Raw genomic sequence first — 19,093 nt, forward strand, 5'->3', positions numbered from 1 at the left:
AACCACCTTTGGCCAGAAACATTGTGGTTGGAGATAAATCGGGACAACTCTTATTTCATTGTAGTGCTATATTATATTTGTAACATTGTATATTCTCCAGACAGATAAACAGATATGTCCTTTATCCTCCATTAATACACTCATTTTCCGTGCCACAACGTTCCACTCTTTGTTGTGCCAATGGGTTGTTTTTAAGTCTCTCTATATCTCTGTTAGTTTCCCCTCTGATGTCTCACTCCTCTCTCTAATTGTATACTTCATTTCCATTTTTCCACACCGTTGCTCTATTTCTCTGACAGCGTCTGTCTGTCTGTCTCTCCACTCATCTCGATTCCCTCTCTTCCCAGGACGGACAAGTAATTACTGCTCTACCAGACGGGTGGATTTCACGCGTCAATTCTCATTGCCGTGGCTATGTTGATGTCTCATCGGCAACAAGAGGCCATGAAAGGGAGAGAGAGAGAGACAGACAGACAGACAGACAGACAGACAGACAGACAGACAGGGGAAGAGAGACAGACAGACAGACAGACAGGGGAAGAGAGACAGACAGACAGACAGGGGAAGAGAGAGAGACAGACAGACAGGGGAAGAGAGAGAGACAGACAGACAGACAGACAGACAGGGGAAGAGAGAGAGACAGACAGACAGACAGACAGGGGAAGAGAGAGAGAGACAGACAGACAGGGGAAGAGAGAGAGACAGACAGACAGACAGACAGGGGAAGAGAGAGAGACAGACAGACAGACAGGGGAAGAGAGAGAGACAGACAGACAGACAGACAGACAGACAGGGGAAGAGAGAGAGACAGACAGACAGACAGACAGGGGAAGAGAGAGAGACAGACAGACAGACAGACAGGGGAAGAGAGAGAGACAGACAGACAGACAGGGGAAGAGAGATAGATAGACAGACAGATGCAGAGTGAGAGAGAAAGAGCGTAAGTACCTGATTAGTAGGGGTGGGGGGGGGGAAATCGATACACCATGGTATCACGATATTTTGCCTGACGATATTGTATCGATTTTTTTTATTTTTTTTTGCAGGCCATGCCATGCCAGGCCACTGGGCATCTGCCCAAAGCGCCCAATGTTGCAGTCCGCGCCTGCAGTGGCATATTGAGTCCAGAGAAGCTTAATAATGTAGCCTACATGTGGGGCAAAAACAAAACAAAACAAAAAAACACTGCATGTTTTACCTCCGGTGAGGTCAAGGAAAAGGTAGGAAAAGGAGTTAGACAATATATCGAAATATCGCAATATTCAATATATCGCAATTCAATATATCGCAATATTCAATATATCGCAATATCGGCAATATCGCAATATCGCAATACTATCGTATCGTGACTCAAGTATCGTTTTAGTATCGTATCGTGGGCATCTGGTGATTCCCACCCCTACTGATTAGCAGTAAATTGTCCCAGCCAAGGTATGGCATACAGTACCAAGAACGTGTGTGTGTGTGTGTGTGTGTGTGTGTGTGTGTGTGTGTGTGTGTGTGTGTGTGTGCGTGTGTGTACTAACAGTTTGCAGCTGCAGTTTGAGGGCCCCCGTTTCTTCCTGTGCTTTGGTCAGCTGAGCCTGCAAAAGAGAGGGCAGGAAAACGGGGGAGGAAAAAGATTATAGGTATAAAATATAAATCATTAAAAACGACTTTCTGTCCTTATCCTCATGATATATTGACAGCAACGGAGCACGTGAGCAGAGCCTGAGTGGAGCAGCCATATATTAATCGTGAATTAATTATTAATGTGTAGGAGTGCATACGTCAAACTTTAAGACATGGCTGCTGTGACTCGCTCCACTGCGTTCCAGTGTCGTTCACCCATGAGCGCTCAGCTTCCTGTAGGCAGACATTTACCTCGGGGGCTATTAGTTCGTGATTTTAGACCCGTGTTGCACTTTATCGTCTTCTGCGTCAAATAAGCTTTTCCACGTAGCATACGCACACATGCCGCCTCCAGACAGTAACAGATTTTATGCCTAGGTAACATTACTCTATTCAGTATTTCAGTAATGTTAGCGTCGCCGCTAGTGAAACTCCACTAGACTTTTTCTCTCCATCAAATGTTACATTATTCTGCCGAGATGCATCTTCATGGTGGAGATGACTAAGTGACATGTGGTCGTGGAAAAAGCGTCAACCCCCCCGCGCTGTCAGGGGGGAAAAATACACAGAAAAGAATAACGTTAACATTATTGCAGCTAACGTTCGAGTGTGTGTGCGTGTTCGCAAGTTTTACCTGTCCAATAAACATAAGGCCAACCCCGCATCGCTCATGTTTTCACAGTCCGTCCACCTTTGCAGCAATAAATTAACTCTGGGTTTGGAGTTGTGGCTGTCAGGATTTGTAAGCATTGCTGCAGTTCGCTCTGTCATGGTTGCAGGGTTAGTTTGCGGTAGCATTTCCATTAGCTGGAGATAGTACGTGTTGGATAGGCTGTTCACGACGACAGCAATCGCCAACATCATCTATTCTGTTCACTCACTCCAATTCTCACAATGACAAACGTCTTCAGTCCAATGCTGTCGTTAGGGATCATTTAACATTAGGAGCTCATGTTTGAGTGACAGATCTGCAACAGTGTTTTGTTTACATCGGGAGCGGCTGCATGAAGTGAGCAGGGTCACGTTGACAAGTTCAGTGGGCCGACAACATAGCAGCACAGGCGAGCAAACATGATGTCTGGAAACCGTAGCTAAATGTTTTCAGACTTATTGTGGCTTGAACACACCCCAGGAGGATCATTTGGATGTCCGGTCAGAATCTTTCAAAATAAAAGCTTTCATTCAAATTCAAATTGAAAATATACATAGGGGCTTTAATTTTGGTATTTTTCACGTTTCATATCTTGCTCCAATTGACGGAAATCCGTCGTAGCGAGGGAGAACTTTAATCCCTGCGAACGAGGAGAACATAGTGAAGGTAAGAAGGTACAGCTAAGCAGCACACAATCACAATGTGTACTAGGCACTGAGCAAAATGTCAGGTCACTCAACTATAGCCTGGGTAAACCCAGCCCCCAGTGACCTACTCTCAGACAGACCCTGCTCACTAGTCACAGAGCAGGTCTGAGAGCAGGTCACGTGGGGGCTGGGTTTACCCAGGCTAACTCAACTACACTCACTCTGGACGGCACCAAAGGAGTTCAAATCAGTGCTGTATGAATATATAATTTGACTGAAGTGCGTGTGTGTGTGTGTGTGTGTGTGTGTGTGCGTGCGTGCGTGCGTGCGTGCGTGCGTGCGTGCACCCACCTCCATCTCTGCATGGTGGCTCTGTGTCTTCTGCAATATGTCCTCTGCCTCTCTGAGCCGTTTGCTGAGCTGGGGAGAATACTCAGTGGGTGTCAGCTCACTGTCGTACGACTCTAGGATGGCACGCATTCCATCACGCTCCTAGAACACGCACACAAAACAAACACATGCACGCATTAGCATTAGCATAGCATAACCCTTCAGAGAGGAAGTCCTTGAGAATTTGTAACAAAATGTATCCATGTAGCCAGGAAGAAAAGTAATGTTATGTGAGTCTTGTGTAGAAGGTTGAGTAAGGTGTTCCTGTGCATGTGTGTGTGTGAATAAATTGAGCGTATATCAACGCTTTTGAATGTTTGTATAATGTGTCTGTGTCTGCTTTGATTGTTTGGTGTCTTAATAAGATGGGCAAACGCCTTTGTAAATGAGGCGGCTACGTCTTTCTCATCCGGGCTGTGACGAGATAAGCCTAGGGTCTATGGTTGTGCTCATTTGCATGTCTCCTCTTGTAATAATCAAATGAAAGACAAATGTCTTCGTAGACAAAAGAGAAGGAATACATCAAATTCAAGTCAAAGAGTCATGACAGACAAATGTCTCTGCAAATGAAGCGTAAAGTATGACGCTGCCTCATGTCTCTTATCTGAGAAGCCATGATTTCAGCTTGGCTCGGTACTCTCATCTATAACAATGTAATGGACACGTCCCCGACACTGTACTACTCTCTGCCCAGTAAATCAACACACCAAACAGAGCAGCAAAGGATAAGGGCTTCTCCAAACTCCTCTTTTCTTTTTTTTCTGCTTCTTTTCTCTCCTCCTGTGTGTCTTTCTAATACACAAAAACATACACATAGGGCTCTATTTTCCCCCTGGCCTTGAAGTGTCAACTTTTCTCTGATTGGATAGTTTGAGGTTGGACCCAATCAGAGAAAAGTTGTCATTTTCTTGGAAACGGAAGGTCAGATCGCCATCCCGGTAAACGACTATATGTATTTTTTCACCCCGAATCCAATGCCATCCGTGAGTCTCTATGGCTTACGGTTGCGGAGATACGTCCGCCCTGCCTGCAGGACTACAGGAGAGAGATAGAGGACAGCGGAGGGTTGGGGGTTTCAAGTCACTGACCAAACACTCTATTTCAGTGATTGCTGTCAGAATATAGAGCCATTTAACACTTATTTGAACACAAAAACATCACTGAATGCAGCTTTAAGTAGATCTGCACTCTGTCTGCACTGCACTTTTTTTAAATAAAAAATGAATTGTCAACCAATCAAATATCCACAGATAATCAAAAAACTAAAAAAAAAAACGTACGGTGAATAAACAATTACGTTTTCGTGCACTTAACATTCATCAGCGACAGGCGGCAGCATCGCCTCGTTTCTGAGAGAGAACGGGAATGTGTAAACGTGCATAAATAAATAAAAGATCAATAAACAAAACCCAGACATTTTTTTGTTCATCTGCCTTGTGAGCACAGGGATCGGCCAATGCCGATTATCCCAAAATGCCATTAATCTGCCCGATGAATCAGTCTATCTCACTCATTTTATGACTTACTAGCAACGATTCATAGTCGCGGCCTCGCCCGCACTGCAGCTCGCCCACTGAGCATTTACATATTAAGAATATAAACAGCCAGCTGGGTTAGGGGTCAAGCATGAATTGTAAGGCACGCTGAGACCTCCGCACTTAACTATTATGGGGGATCATTTGGGGACACTTATGAAACGTAAATACAAGTCAGGTTACTTACCGTACTTTTCGGACTATAAGCCGCGGCTTTTCCCCCATTTTTCGGCCCTGCGGCTTATATAACGGTGCGGCTAATCTATGGATTTTTACATCGAACGGCCACTAGGGGACCTCCTAAATCTATGGATTTTGGTACGAGAGACAGAACGAGAGCAAGACAGACAGACCCTGATTGGATGATGTTGTAAAAAATGTGCCTCGCGACCTGCTTGGAGCACTGAGCCACTATAGTCTCTCAGCCACTACTGTAAAACACCCTCCCTCCTCCCACCCTCCCTCGCTCCGGGGGAAAAATGGCGGCGATTGAGCCAGAAAGACAGTCTGAATGAAATTGAATGTAACGTTCCCAATTCTATGTATTACATTCTAAAAAATTAACGGCAACATTTTGGAAGGCTAAGCCACACAACTAGCTCGTTGTAATCTAACATCAGGCTTCAAAAGATGGAGAACTGGCTGTGTTACGACGATGAGGGTAAGGACTCAAAACGGTCTCCGCTGATAAGACACGGAGATCTCTGTTACTTACAGGCAGGCGCTACGCCTCCTCCTGGTTGGTAGTTAAACATTAAAACACCTGCGGCTTATAGTCCAGTGCGGCTTATATATGTAACACTCATTCAATTTAGCTGCTGCGGCTTATATTCAGGTGCGCCTTATAGTACGGAAAGTACGGTACTTTAGCAATAAATATTGTCTGTTTAAATAATTACATGAAATACATCTTGCATGCTCAATGGTGCCTTCTTTCAAGAATGGCCGAGAAGCACATTTGAATTCCTACATTTAAAAGTCTATGAATAATGGGGCTGCAATTGCCCTGTCAAATGAGCTCATAGGCTACTATTTGAAAACAAACCACGGTTACCCTAATCAGATTCTGTCTGTGATTAAGCCTGATCAAAGACAACTTAATCCATTTAAAGACGACGGGGTTTGGTTCATTTAAAAACACTATATGCTGAACTCATCCTTAATACAACTTTTCCTGTTTTGGCACCAGAGCAGAGCCATTTATCACACAACATTAGACAATTAGCCTAATACACCGTGTGAGAAGCAAGACGACAAGAAGACAGACCAAACACAAATAAACACAAAGAACACAAATACCTTCAGAGGTCAGTGAGCGCGCATGTGTGTGTGTGTGTGTGTGTGTGTGTGTGTGTGTGCGTGTGTGTGCGTGTGCGTGTGCGTGTGCGTGTGCGTGTGCGTGTGCGTGTGTGTGCGTGCGTGTGCGTGCGTGTGCGCGCGCGGTGCCCATACCAAAGCAGCAGGCCCTTTGGCTATTTACCGTCTATTAAAGTGCAATGAAATTCACTCACTTAATCTAAATCAAAAATCTGCAAGCTCTTCTGTGATAACACAACCCTCATTTTAAACACACAAACAGGGAGAGAGAGATAAAACTATCATTAGTGTTTCCATCACTTTATTTTCCTCTTTTTTAAATTGCTTTTATGTCAACTCCATTATCTGTAGCAGCACATGAAGATACTGTGATGTTGCCCCTATTGGGTCAGCCAGTTCCTCACACAGGAGCATAACAAACACAACAAAGAGCTCAGGGGGTCAACAGTCGCCTACAGATGAGAGAAGTGGCCTTGTAGCCAAGACATCAGGGCTGAGCCGCTGCGTGTAAGAAAAATAAGCTATTTACAGGATGTGAATACATGCATTATTACGCATCCCTCGTATTCCTCCTTTCCAGGCGGCTGCTCTGCATGTAATACCGTTGTGGTGGATCCAGTTCAAAAAATAACTTTTCAGGGTGAGTTAAAAATCATAATTAAAGCCGGAAATAAGGTCCAGGTTGTAAAAAAAAACATAATTATCCTTTAAGAATGGCATCACTGGTCCACAACTTAGCTCAAATCAACATCATCAAATAACTGTCAAACTAAACGAATGCCTGCAAAACTGTTCACACATTTCGGATATATGTGAGATTATGCGCAAAATAAATCAACATTGTTTTTCGGTGGAGTTCTCCTTTAACAACTACTGTTGAGTGTTGATGTGCAGCTGAGCAAGGCAGTGAGGCACTTCATCTCCACTGATGCCACTTGTCCAACAGTAGAAGAGTGAACATCACTGAATATATGAAGCAAAGTAGACCTGAAGCGAGCTACAGACCAGGGCAACGGCAAAGAACTAGCAAGAAGGAAGGCAGAATGTTACAGTACGTCACCTCACGTCACCTTGTTCAGAGGCAAAACGTTGCATTTGAACACACTGCAAACACAGCAGATTCATGAAACAAAGCAGCATTTGCGTATTGTTTGTCACCACTTAAACGGGTTGGTAATATAGCTACTTAATGGAGAATGGGTCTGATAATCGTTGATCGTTGTCAGCATTTTGCTTGTGGAAGAAAGAAAACGAGGAGAAACGGCACTAAACGGGTGATATAGAGCGACAGGCTCAAGGGGCTTTGGCGAAGGTCACGTGACACGTCGTCGCCGTGAAGATATTTGTGTATCGGAATGATCAGATGAGATGAAGTTGAAAAACGAGAAGAGTGTTTTGTGTGTGCCCTCTCTTCTCTTGCACCGCTTCGCTTAACCAGCTGACCACCACCATCCAATCAGAGTGATTTCTCTCACAGACGGGCCGACGCCCATTCAACATGTTGAAGAATTGTGGGAAAAAGTGGCCGACAAGGCCGAGGAGAGCACAAACGGTGCAGGACACACGGCGAAGACGAGGGGGCGACAGACGCTCGGACAGCCCAGACATGGCCCCCACGCAGATGAATGGGCTGCTGTGTGTCAGGGGTTTAATTAACACTGAGCACAAAAGTCAACACAAATGCTCAGCAAACTATCCCTGAATAAATAAAGGTCACATTTTTGAAAAAGCCAAGTGTTCAGCAACAATTGGAATAGTGTTTTATTCAAACACTACACTGGGGTTGAATAATAAACACTATTTGTACTTTACCGCATGAAGTACAAATGCATGATTGCACTCTCAATAATCTGAAATAATCTTGGGCCAACCCTATTTCCATTTTCCATGCCTCTATAGTGTGCCTGTAGCCCTCCTTAGATATATGGTGGTGGTGTGTGTGTGTGTGTGTGTGTGTGTGTGTGTACTAAAGTGTACTAAAGAGAGTGAGCATGTTGACCTAGGGAATTACACACAGAGAGAAAAATCAATATCACAGAGAGAACCTAGTCAGGAGCTGCAGAGCAGGGGGAAGCAGGGCAGACAGATATAGCTACCCCTTGATGCCATGTGACACTCCTGGGCCAATCGGAGGGAGAGAGGGAATGCCAGAGATTAAGAATTCTTGGTCGACCTTAAGATTACAGTGCCTGGTGTGTCTCCTGTGATTCCAATGTAAAATTCTGGCGTGTGTGTGTGTGTGTGTGTGTGTGTGTGGTGCTGTATGCTTACTTTATTAAACAATTTAGCAGCACACACAGGTGGCAGTTAAACACACGCTTTATTGGTCATATAGATAGGGATAGGTATCGTTAAGATTTTAACTGTAGCCTACTAGTTACCAATACTGCATATCGATCCAGTACTTTAACGGCATTCTTAGGGGACATTCAGACCAATAGTGTTTTTGGAGCTGCCAGCGTCTTTCTGCAATTCATTCTCTATGTAAGGACGCGCTAGACGTGCTCCTCTTTTAATGAACGCACCTGGCGTTTCAGCGCTGGTGGCGCCTGTTGTTTTTGGAGGAGCGCTGTGTGGGCGTTTTAAAGCTGAAAAAAGTTGAAAATTAGAGGAAAAGCGCCCTGCTCGTCTTTTCCTCTCCTCCTACCTTTTCTCCTCCCGAGGGATTTTCAACCTCCGCTGCTGCCAGAATTGGCAATAATCTGGCTTTCATGTTGACAGTGAACAACATCAAACAGAAAAAACTAGCTGGCTACCGTGCGTGTGGTCGTTGTGTTCTGATCTGTACTGCACGTGACTACAGGGGGAAACAAACGGAGCACAAAAGAAAACGCTCCGTGTGCTGTGTTTTGTGCACAATGGAAGCGCTCTCAACATGATTTTCATAGCGTTCTGAATGAAAAAAAACGCTTTTGCTGTGAATGTCCCCTTATCTGTTCTTTTTGTCAAATTAAGAACAGAAATGTCTTTAACGTATCCACCTTATTTCTAGCTGCCATGATGTGACGTGGGTGCTGCTTCCGGTGCCCGCCACCCGTTACGTTACTGACAGCCTGACACTAGTCTCGCTGGCCAGCCGCCCCTCCCCTCCCGACACAGACACAACATAGCAAGTGCCCCTCTGTAAACGACAGCTGCAGGCGAACGGAGCAAATCGCGTCCAGCTTGGCAAAAATCTCGTCGATAAATATCCCGAGCAACAGAAATAGGGGATGTGATAGATACAATTATTAAATTCCCTCAAATAAGTCGTGTCAAAAGTGACAAGCAACTTTTTTCCCCCCAGCGTCGGAGTTTTGAAGAGGAAATGTCAAGCTGCGACAATCAGTCACGTTCAGACCGGACCATGCACCCATCATTATTTTACAGCAGGGCATTCCAAAAAATAAGGTGGATATGTTACACTTGCAACTCACTCACACCCATGCATGGTGTGTGTGTGTGTGTGTGTGTGTGTGTGTGTGTGTGTGTGTGTGTGTGTGTGTGGGGGTGTGTGGGGGTGTGTGTCTGTGTGCTGGGCGGGTACCTTGGTTAGCAACAGCACTTTTTTGTGCAGTCGACGGACAAGACCCTCCTGCGCCTCTCTCTTCTTCTGCTCCTCCAGAGCCTTGGTGCGCTGCTGGGACAGCTCTCCATGGAGCTCAGCCTGAGCACGCTCCACACTCCTCACACTGACACAACAGGGACAAAGAAAGTGAGTGTGTGTGTGTGTGTGTGTGTGTGTGTGTGTGTGTGTGTGCGTGCGTGTGTGTGTGTGTGTCTCTGTGTGTGTGTGTGTGTGTGCGTGTGTGTGTGCGTGCATGCGTGCGTGTGTGCGTGCGTGTGAGAAAGAGAGAGAGTGTGTGTGTGTGTGTGCGTGCGTCCGTGCGTGTGTGAGAAAGAGAGAGAGAGAGAGTGTGTGTGAGGGTGTGTGTCTACTCTAGGTTAATAACAAGGGGAAGAGAGGGCGGAGAGATAGGGAGACAGGTTGATTAAGTGAGTGGTGAAAGTTTAGACAAGCAGAGGGACTCATTTCATCGTCAATTTAAGGTAAGAATGCTACTTAGTAAGCGACAATGTGGCCGACACTATCTGAATTATTTGCAGCAAACATTGGAGTCAGGCCTGATCAATAGGACAATAATTATACTGGAGGAGGATAATTACAGCAAAGGTGTTATTACAGCCTCCCTAAAGACAGTACCTTCTCCACCCCTTCTCCATCTCCCCGCACAGCCACCCCTCCTCGCCCATTCTGCCGTTTCTAATATTTCATAATGAGCCCAATACGCTCATCAGAATAGAGAGGCTCGTTAGCTAATGAGCTTTCTTAGCTAGGCCGAGCTGCAGCGTGGATGTAGTGAAGCACGTGCACAGCCCTCCCGCCAGACATCACCTACGCCTAAACAGGCCAAGTCTAATTAGTGCGTTCTCCATCTCGCTCACTCACAATCTCTCACACACGCGCGCACGCGCACACACACACACACACACACACACACACACACACACACACACACACACACCAGTGGTTACTGTCAGGAGTGCCATTAGAATCTGGACCAGTTTAATTAACTTAGTGACAATTAAAGAGTTCTCAGAGATAGGCTCTGCTAGATACATCGGGGGGGGGGGGGGGGGGGGGGGAGGTCATACAAAAAGACAGAGAATGAGAGAAAAGGGCTTGAGGCAGAGGGGGACTTTGAATGCGTGTGTGTGTGTGTGTGTGTGTGTGTGTGTGCGTGCGTGCGTGCGTGCGTGCGTGCATGCGTGCGTGCGCGTGCGTGCGCGCGCGCACGTGCGTGCGTGTGTGTGTGTGTGCGTGTGTGTGTGTGTGTGTGCGCGTGCGTGCGTGCGTGCGTGCGCGTTTTACCGGCTGGTGAGTGTATAGTTCTGCTCTTTCAAAGTAATTTCTCTCTGCTGGATCTGAATCACCTCCCTGGACAGATCTTCTGGTTTCCTACAGACAGACACAGCACAGAACAGTTAGCATAAACACACACACACACACACACACACACACACACACACACACACACACACACACACACACACAAACAAACACACAAAAATCAATATGACAGAGAGGAGAGCACAGAGCATAGATGAAAACTGTGGTGTTTCCATATGTTTTGTTAGCCAGCCAGTGGGGGGAGCTGTGGAGCAGCAGATGCACAGATGAGGATAGTGGGCTAAATACTGGTCACAGCTCATGGGAGAGATTGACAGATTACAATAAAACACTGACAATGGGAAGGCAACAATGCAGAAGGTCACATACTCCGAGACAGAGACAGACACAGACAGACAGAGAGAGACACAGACAGACAGAGACAGACACAGACAGATAGACAGAGAGAGACACAGACAGACGGAGACAGACAGAGACAGACAGACAGAGAGAGACAGACAGAGACAGACAGACAGACAGAGAGAGACACAGACAGACGGAGACAGACAGACAGAGAGAGACACAGACAGATGGAGACAGACAGAGACAGACAGACAGACAGATAGACAGAGACAGACAGACAGACAGACAGACAGACAGACAGAACACCAGGAGAGGCAAGGATTGGCACATCACCTCCAAACGCTAAATCCTAACTAGTATGGATCTGTCCAAAATTTCCTTTCCAGTCAAGAAATGGTCATTATCTGTTTGGAACTGGGAACAAGTAAAGGCAGTTTGGGAAGGCAAGCAGACCAGACCTTCACCAGAGATAGTTAGTGCCAGACAGTCTAAGATGTGACCTCTGCTCCAACACACAGGGCGCTATTCAGAAGCAGAGCTGAAGCTGAGTGTCACGCTAAACCAGTCACACAAGAAGCCCTCTCTTTTCCTCAGTGCCTCGCTCGGCGCTGCCTTCCCTCCGCCCACAACTTGCACTGACTTCACACCCACGGAAAATAGAACAGAAGCCTGAGCTATCGCATCAGCGCAGCTTCTGCATGGCTTCAGCGTGGCGTGCGGCTGGTGTGAACGCTCTCGCCTGTTAACAAGGACGCCGAAATGAAACTGTGGACCGCACACGCGTGAAGAATTCACAGACCTTTACTGTGGCTGCTGCTGCCACTGTGGTTCCTCTGTGAGACGGAAAACAAGATGTCATACTGTGACGAGGTCAACATGTGAGATCTACTTCCCCTACACGCAATACAAAGACATGTGTTGTAGAGCTTAGAAGAAGAACAAGAAGAACAACAACAACAACAACAACAACAACAACAACAACAACAACAACAACAACAACAACAACAAACACACCGGCAGTGACATTGGAGAGGGTTAAGAGAGAGAACAAAAACAGTAAGAACCCATTAGTCAAGGAAATTCAGATTCAGATTCATTTATTTAAAGAATGGGACTTTACACGTTAATGAACAGTACAGCCGTACAGTAAACATGCCAGGTTATAGCCCAAGGGCTAGTTTCCACCTGTAGTCCCATGGCAGGTTGATGTAATCATGAAAGAGAGAGAAAAAAAAATAAAAAAAATAATAGTACTAAAAAGATTAATAGTACAGAAGATTAGTAAAACCAAAAATGATTAAAACACACACAATTAATAGTACCAAAAAATGAATAGTACAAAAGGTTAGTAAAACCTAAAATGAATAAAACACACAGAGCATGTGTTTGAAATGAAAATGGAGGAAAGGAAGCATTAACACACACATGATATACATGACACTACATAGCCCAGTATGTGAACTAGCTTACTATTAGCCCAATTAGTTTTGCCTTTGAGTTGAGACCATTTCTCCAGCGAGGACAAAACTTCACACACACATGCACAAAACCATCTCAACTATCCCATTAGCTAGTGAAAACTGAAAAGAAAATCCATTTCCAGAAAAGCTCCTCGTATTATAATTTTCATTTTCTACTTTATCGCCTCTCCCTTCAACAACGCTTCACCACATCACCGCCGCCTAATTGAAAGGAAATATTTTCATTCCATTTCTGTCCATTTCATTTTCAATTGTCAACCACATGGGTGGTGGTACTGGGTACACACACACATAATATAAGCAGGCACAATGTTATCAGACAGTGAAGCAGACGGATGGGAAATAGACACACCAGCCATGGTGGCAATGCAAGACTTCCACCAGACACTTTGACTAGTGTTCGAACAGGGCAAAAGAGCAAAAATGTAAGCAAACAACCCCGCATGACACAGACTCTTCAAGTATTAGTCTGTTCCAACCATGCATGACCCAGACTCTTCAAGTATTAGTCTGTTCCAACCATGCATGACCCAGACTCTTCAAGTATTAGTCTGTTCCAACCATGCATGACACAGACTCTTCAAGTATTAGTTTGTTCCAAATCAACCATGCATGACACAGACTCTTCAAGTATTAGTCTGTTCCAACCATGCATGACACAGACTCTTCAAGTATTAGTCTGTTCCAACCATGCATGACCCAGACTCTTCAAGTATTAGTCTGTTCCAACCATGCATGACACAGACTCTTCAAGTATTAGTCTGTTCCAACCATGCATGACACAGACTCTTCAAGTATTAGTATGTTCCAACCATGCATGACCCAGACTCTTCAAGTATTAGTCTGTTCCAACCATGCATGACACAGACTCTTCCAACCATGCATGACACAGACTCTTCAAGTATTAGTCTGTTCCAACCATGCATGACACAGACTCTTCAAGTATTAGTCTGTTCCAAATCGACCATGCATGACACAGACTCTTCAAGTATTAGTCTATTCCAAATCTGGGCACGGCTCATTAACAGTCACCATTTCTCTCCACATTTGCTCACTTTCCCTGTGGGAAGGACAGGACCTGCGACAATGTGTCCTAACAAAATAAAATAATACAGTAGTAGGGTATCAATTACCAGTATGTGTAGTTATGAGACATGTGGCATCTGTTACAACCACAGTCTTATGGCCAAAACACACAGGACGCGTAAGCGGTGCCCATGTTAACTGATCTGACTGTCCGCGCTGCCCGCGCCGCGCAGTGCTCTGCTGCGCTTTATTTCGGCGTCTGTTCTATTTTTCACGAGAGAGCGGTGGGAGTGACGTTGCTATCTGAACAACAACGTTGTTAACAAACACTCTTTGTCCTACTGTGGTCAGTCATTCAGTGTTTACCCCAATCCCAAGACATGGACATGTCATGAACAGTTGTCATGAACACATGATGTTATACATGACAACATGAGGTTGTAAACTCCTGATACAAATGAGGTAGATAGATATGTGAAAACAAAAGATGAAGACGAGCGAGTCGATGATGCCCGGCGCTGAAAAATGCACTCCTTGTGTGGACAGCCAGGCACCTGCTCCTGAGGAAAATGCACTTCGCTTCTGCGCTTACGCGTCCTGTCTGTCCATACTGGACAGCGAGGGACCAGGGAGGGGGGTGCGGGTGCGGCAGCAGCAGTGGAGTAGGCGGTTATGCGGGTTATACTATTTAATATTGCTCTTATTAGATTGTATAATACTGTAATACCTCAAAAGGTGTGGCTTTTACTGCAGAATTGTGTCTGCGAGAGTGTGAATAAAACTGTCTGAGAAAAAAACCTTGCTTGCTTTTCCCCGCAGCGCACCAGACCCTTATGCAACCAACGCACGCAGCACACGGCTCTTATACTAGACATCACGATGTTACGACAGTGGGGGTGAGACCATCGGCTGTGGCCGACACCGTCGCACCAACCCTAGTTGCCCCAGAGGTTCCTCTACCAATCTTGGCCACCGCTGCTTCAACATAATATGAAATGTCATGAAAAATGTCATGAAGTCAGGGCAGCTACTTCAAAAATAGAATAAAAAATATAAGCTAGCTTTGATTTGTTTGACTTTGTTGTCACAGCACAATTCCATTTGTGTTATTTTATAGTTTTGATGTCTTCACTATTATTCTAAATGGTAAATAAAAATGAAGAAAAATATGGTGTGTCAAACCTTTTGAATGGTAGTGTAATATGGATATTATGCAAATGTTCTAGGTGAGTAATGTTGCTAAAGTATAACTGAAATAACATTTAGTTCTTGGGGGACCTGGCCAAGAAAAGCAGCAAAAAGTTACAGATGCTACAAACAAATATTACATTAAATAACATTACTTTTATAGAGAAATAAATGTTGATAAAGAAATCCTGGAGTAAACACTGTGACCTTATGCAACATTTCAGATTAAGGAGATCATAAATCGCAGCCTAAACATGTTCTGTAACAGGGAGTTTAGTTTTGATATTGCGACATTATCATATTGCCACTGCGCTATCATGTACTGCACTACTGACAGTTGCAACGCTTTCTTAATTTCCCAAGAAACCGCGTGATGATGAAAATCCAGCTTCCATCATCACTGAGCTGCGTCAGAAAAACATTGACAATTAGACCCCCGAAAAGAATCAGTGTTGCGCAAATTAAATTATGTCTACATAATAGCCTACAAGGTAATAATCACCATATCTCACTAATAGACACAACTCTGAGTCAACACACTAGTGTGTGAGTGTGATCAAATGTTGTGTAACACACTGGTACACGCAGCATCGTTGTACTGAGTGCAATCAAGTTAAGTGGAATGCTGAATTCAATGTTTTTGCTTTCCTTTTGCCTTTACTGTACATCAGACCAGTGTTTGGGGAAAATAGCCTCCCCTCCTACAATGAAGCTATACAGTTTGTAAACATAGCTTGCAGGAGTTTGTGAACCAATTACATTTTCATGAACTTTGTTGATTTGCAAGCTGCACTAACCATTCGTTTGGATCAATATGGAACCCCCCCCACACACATTTACGCCTGAGCTTTTTGGAGCCGTATGTGTGAGACTGTATGTCTAATGTTTAATTGTATGTTTAATTAGGTATATGCTATTTGCACCTGTACGTCAAATACGTCGAATTTAAAATGTTTAAGTACGTCCAAAGTATGCACATGACATGTGCACCTATGTGCAGTGAATATGCCACTGTCTCTGACTTGTCTTATCACTCTACTGCCTTATTGCTTGTTGTGTCTCTTGTTGTTTTTGCACTCGTATGCCCTGTTATATTTGTATTATGTTGTAAACGGAGTTCACAGCACAAGAATTTCACACGTGATACTTGTACTACGGAGTGACAATAAAAATCTTGACTGTTAGTTTTATTTTATCAATAACAACCAGGCAGCCAATGACACGCCATTTGAGGATGATAATTTGTCCGTTTCAAATTTTCCAACTCAAATGAACTGAACGCCGCCCACCCCGCTCATAACAGCTTGATTTGCAATTTTCAGCTAAATGGGACACAGCCCTGTACCACATACATTATGAGCCAAGTCTGTCATTTATTCATATAAACCTTCAGATGGTTTAAATACATGTTAACCTAAAGAATGCTGTCACAGTCTCATCTCATATCACATTAACAAAGAGTCAAATCAAACCTTACATTGGGAAAGAATGATTCATTTTTTTAAATTACACTAGCTTTTCTTCTCATCTTGTAGGAGGCTACAGCAAACACATAGACGCACACACGCCGCAGGCATTCATGGTCTAAGACAAAAAGGATGTGCTGCTGTGTGGATGTGTTGCATTTAACATTCTGTTTACATCACAGACTGAGTTAATCATCGAGAAAATGGTGTGTGTGTGTGCGTGCGTGCGTGTGTGTGTGTGTGTGTGTGTGTGTGTGCGTGCATGTGTGTGTCTGTGTGTGTGATGAACAAGGAGGCTGCTGTGTTCATCTGCTCCACTGCTCACAAGGAAACATGCAATCATTCTCTCATTAGCAGCTTTGAAGGGATGCACAGAGACAGAGAGACACATTCACCACAGACACAATCACACATAGTGTAGCTGTTGAGCTAAAGACACACACACACACACACACAATGCAAATAAACCTATACACACACACACACACACACACACTGGTGGAAACAAACCCCAGTCAATACTAAGGAAGAGCCACATTTATTAAGAGTGACCACAGCTCCCCCTGGTGGTTTTCTTCCCTGGTGATTTACCGGTACACAATAATCCAGTTTCCAGATAAAAGTGTGGAGTCCAGTAGGGGTGCTCCAAAAAATCGATTCTGAAAGGATCACGATTCTTAATGCCACGATTCCTGGATCGATTCCAAACTCCCAAGAATCGATTCTTCTTCGTATTGTAAAAAATATTTAATTTGTGTACTGTACTGCCACGGTGCCACCACCTCTTGCACTTAAGAACTCTGGTTAATGTATTCCCCCCAAAATCTATAAATCCTTCTCAAAGTCTACAGATCCCCCCCAGCCTATAAATCCATCTTATCTGAAGAACGTAAGGGGGGAATTCCCCCCTAGTTTGCAAAATGAATTTAGGCCCTGACTGTAATACTTTAGAAGTTGAATTTGAAGTTCAGCATTAATACATTTGTCATTGTTTGTCTTATATTTACCTTTGTGTGTTATTGCAATATAAAACTACATAATTGAGAATCGATTCTAGATTCTGGAATCGAGAATCGTTGGAATCGAGAATCGTTGGAATCGAGAATCATTGGAATCGAGAATCGATTCTGGAATCGGATCGTGACCCCAGGAATCGGAATCGGATCGGATCGTGGCTTAGCCGGATAGGAGCACGCCTAGAGTCCAGTGTGGACCACACGCATGTGCGCGCAGACATGCGCAGACATGCACGCAGGCACGCACGCACACACACACACACACACACACACACACACACACACACACACAGACAAAATGCCTAACCTTATGTTGAGTCCAGTAGACTGTCCCAGTTTCTCCCAGGCCAGGAGCTTCTCACAGATCCTCTATATTTTCAAGAAACACATGGAAGTACGCAATGTTCATATTACAGCTGAACAATGCAGAGAAACAGCAACATGCAAGTTCAATATAACAAGTTATGTATCCATGTCATGTTCATACTAACAGAATGTTTAGGAATATGCTACAAAATCAAATAGACAAAACACTCTCACCCCAACACACACAGCGTACCTCTTTCTCCAGTTCCATATTGACCAGCTCTTCCTTGGTTTTCTCCATCCTTTCTAGTTTCTTCCTCAGCCCTTCTACCTCTTCCTTCAGCAGGCTGATATTCTCTTTGCTCCCCCTGCAGGGAGGAAGGGGAATGGACAAGAGAAAAAACTAAAACAACTTTAAAGCTTGGGACAAGGTATATGCTATTGGGAGGATGTTGTTTGGCTTCAATGTTTTGTTTTTTCATATCATTTTTTTAACCTGTTTTTGGATTTCGTGAGATCACGTCACTGTATGTATGCACTTGGTCTGCATGGCTGTTACATGCCTCACATGGCATTACTTTTGCCACACCCACTCTCTTCATGTTTTTTACATGGCTTGTATGCACACTGCAGTTTGATGGCATCAGACTATGTAGAATGCGAGCCTGACCAATTCCATATCTGGTTTTGAAGATCCAATAGCAATGTGAGCAAAATGACTTCACCGAATGTGTTCTAGTTGTATCAGATGATGTCAACATAGTGAGTGGTTAATCTAAATATTGATGAGCATTATGGAGTTGGACTGGGCAACAAATAACAAATGCATGTATATGTGAAAGGCACCAACCACAGTGTGTAAACTAGCACCTCTTAGCAAGGCATTAAAAACTTCAAAACGTGTTTCACCTCAGGTAGGCATTTTCATCCCGGAGGTGCCTCAGCTCCTTGTCCATATCTGGAACCCTGGCCACCTCTGACTTCATAGTCCTCACCATGGTCATGTCTTGATCATGCAGGGCAAGACCCCTCTCTAACTCCTGGTGAGATGGAGAGAGAGAGAATCACAACAGGGCCTAAAATTTATTTTACAAATTGGGTGATCTGCCTCGCCATTTCTTTTGATGTCTGCTGTATGAGAAATGCCATCTAAGTAAAACATTTTGTATTCAGTGTTTCCCCTAGAATAGATTTGTAGGAGCAGGGGTGAAGCACACATGCAATA

General features: G+C 44.4%; 1 protein-coding gene across 1 annotated transcript in view; it reads right to left on the reverse strand.

Moving 5' to 3' along the window:
• mad1l1 (mitotic arrest deficient 1 like 1) overlaps positions 1-19,093 on the reverse strand; it is a 75,854-nt gene that overhangs the window by 50,932 nt on the left and 5,829 nt on the right. Inside the window, exons 7-13 of the mRNA XM_083655932.1 lie at positions 18,778-18,908; positions 18,122-18,236; positions 17,870-17,931; positions 11,005-11,091; positions 9,679-9,823; positions 3,262-3,402; positions 1,527-1,583 (exon numbers count right to left, since the gene is read on the reverse strand). Of these exons, the coding sequence (XP_083512058.1) occupies positions 1,527-1,583; positions 3,262-3,402; positions 9,679-9,823; positions 11,005-11,091; positions 17,870-17,931; positions 18,122-18,236; positions 18,778-18,908 (738 nt within the window). The remainder of the gene's footprint in view (positions 1-1,526; positions 1,584-3,261; positions 3,403-9,678; positions 9,824-11,004; positions 11,092-17,869; positions 17,932-18,121; positions 18,237-18,777; positions 18,909-19,093) is intronic.

The sequence above is a fragment of the Poromitra crassiceps genome (assembly GCF_964638095.1).
Source record: "Poromitra crassiceps genome assembly, chromosome: 19".
Classification (NCBI taxonomy): domain Eukaryota; kingdom Metazoa; phylum Chordata; class Actinopteri; order Beryciformes; family Melamphaidae; genus Poromitra; species Poromitra crassiceps.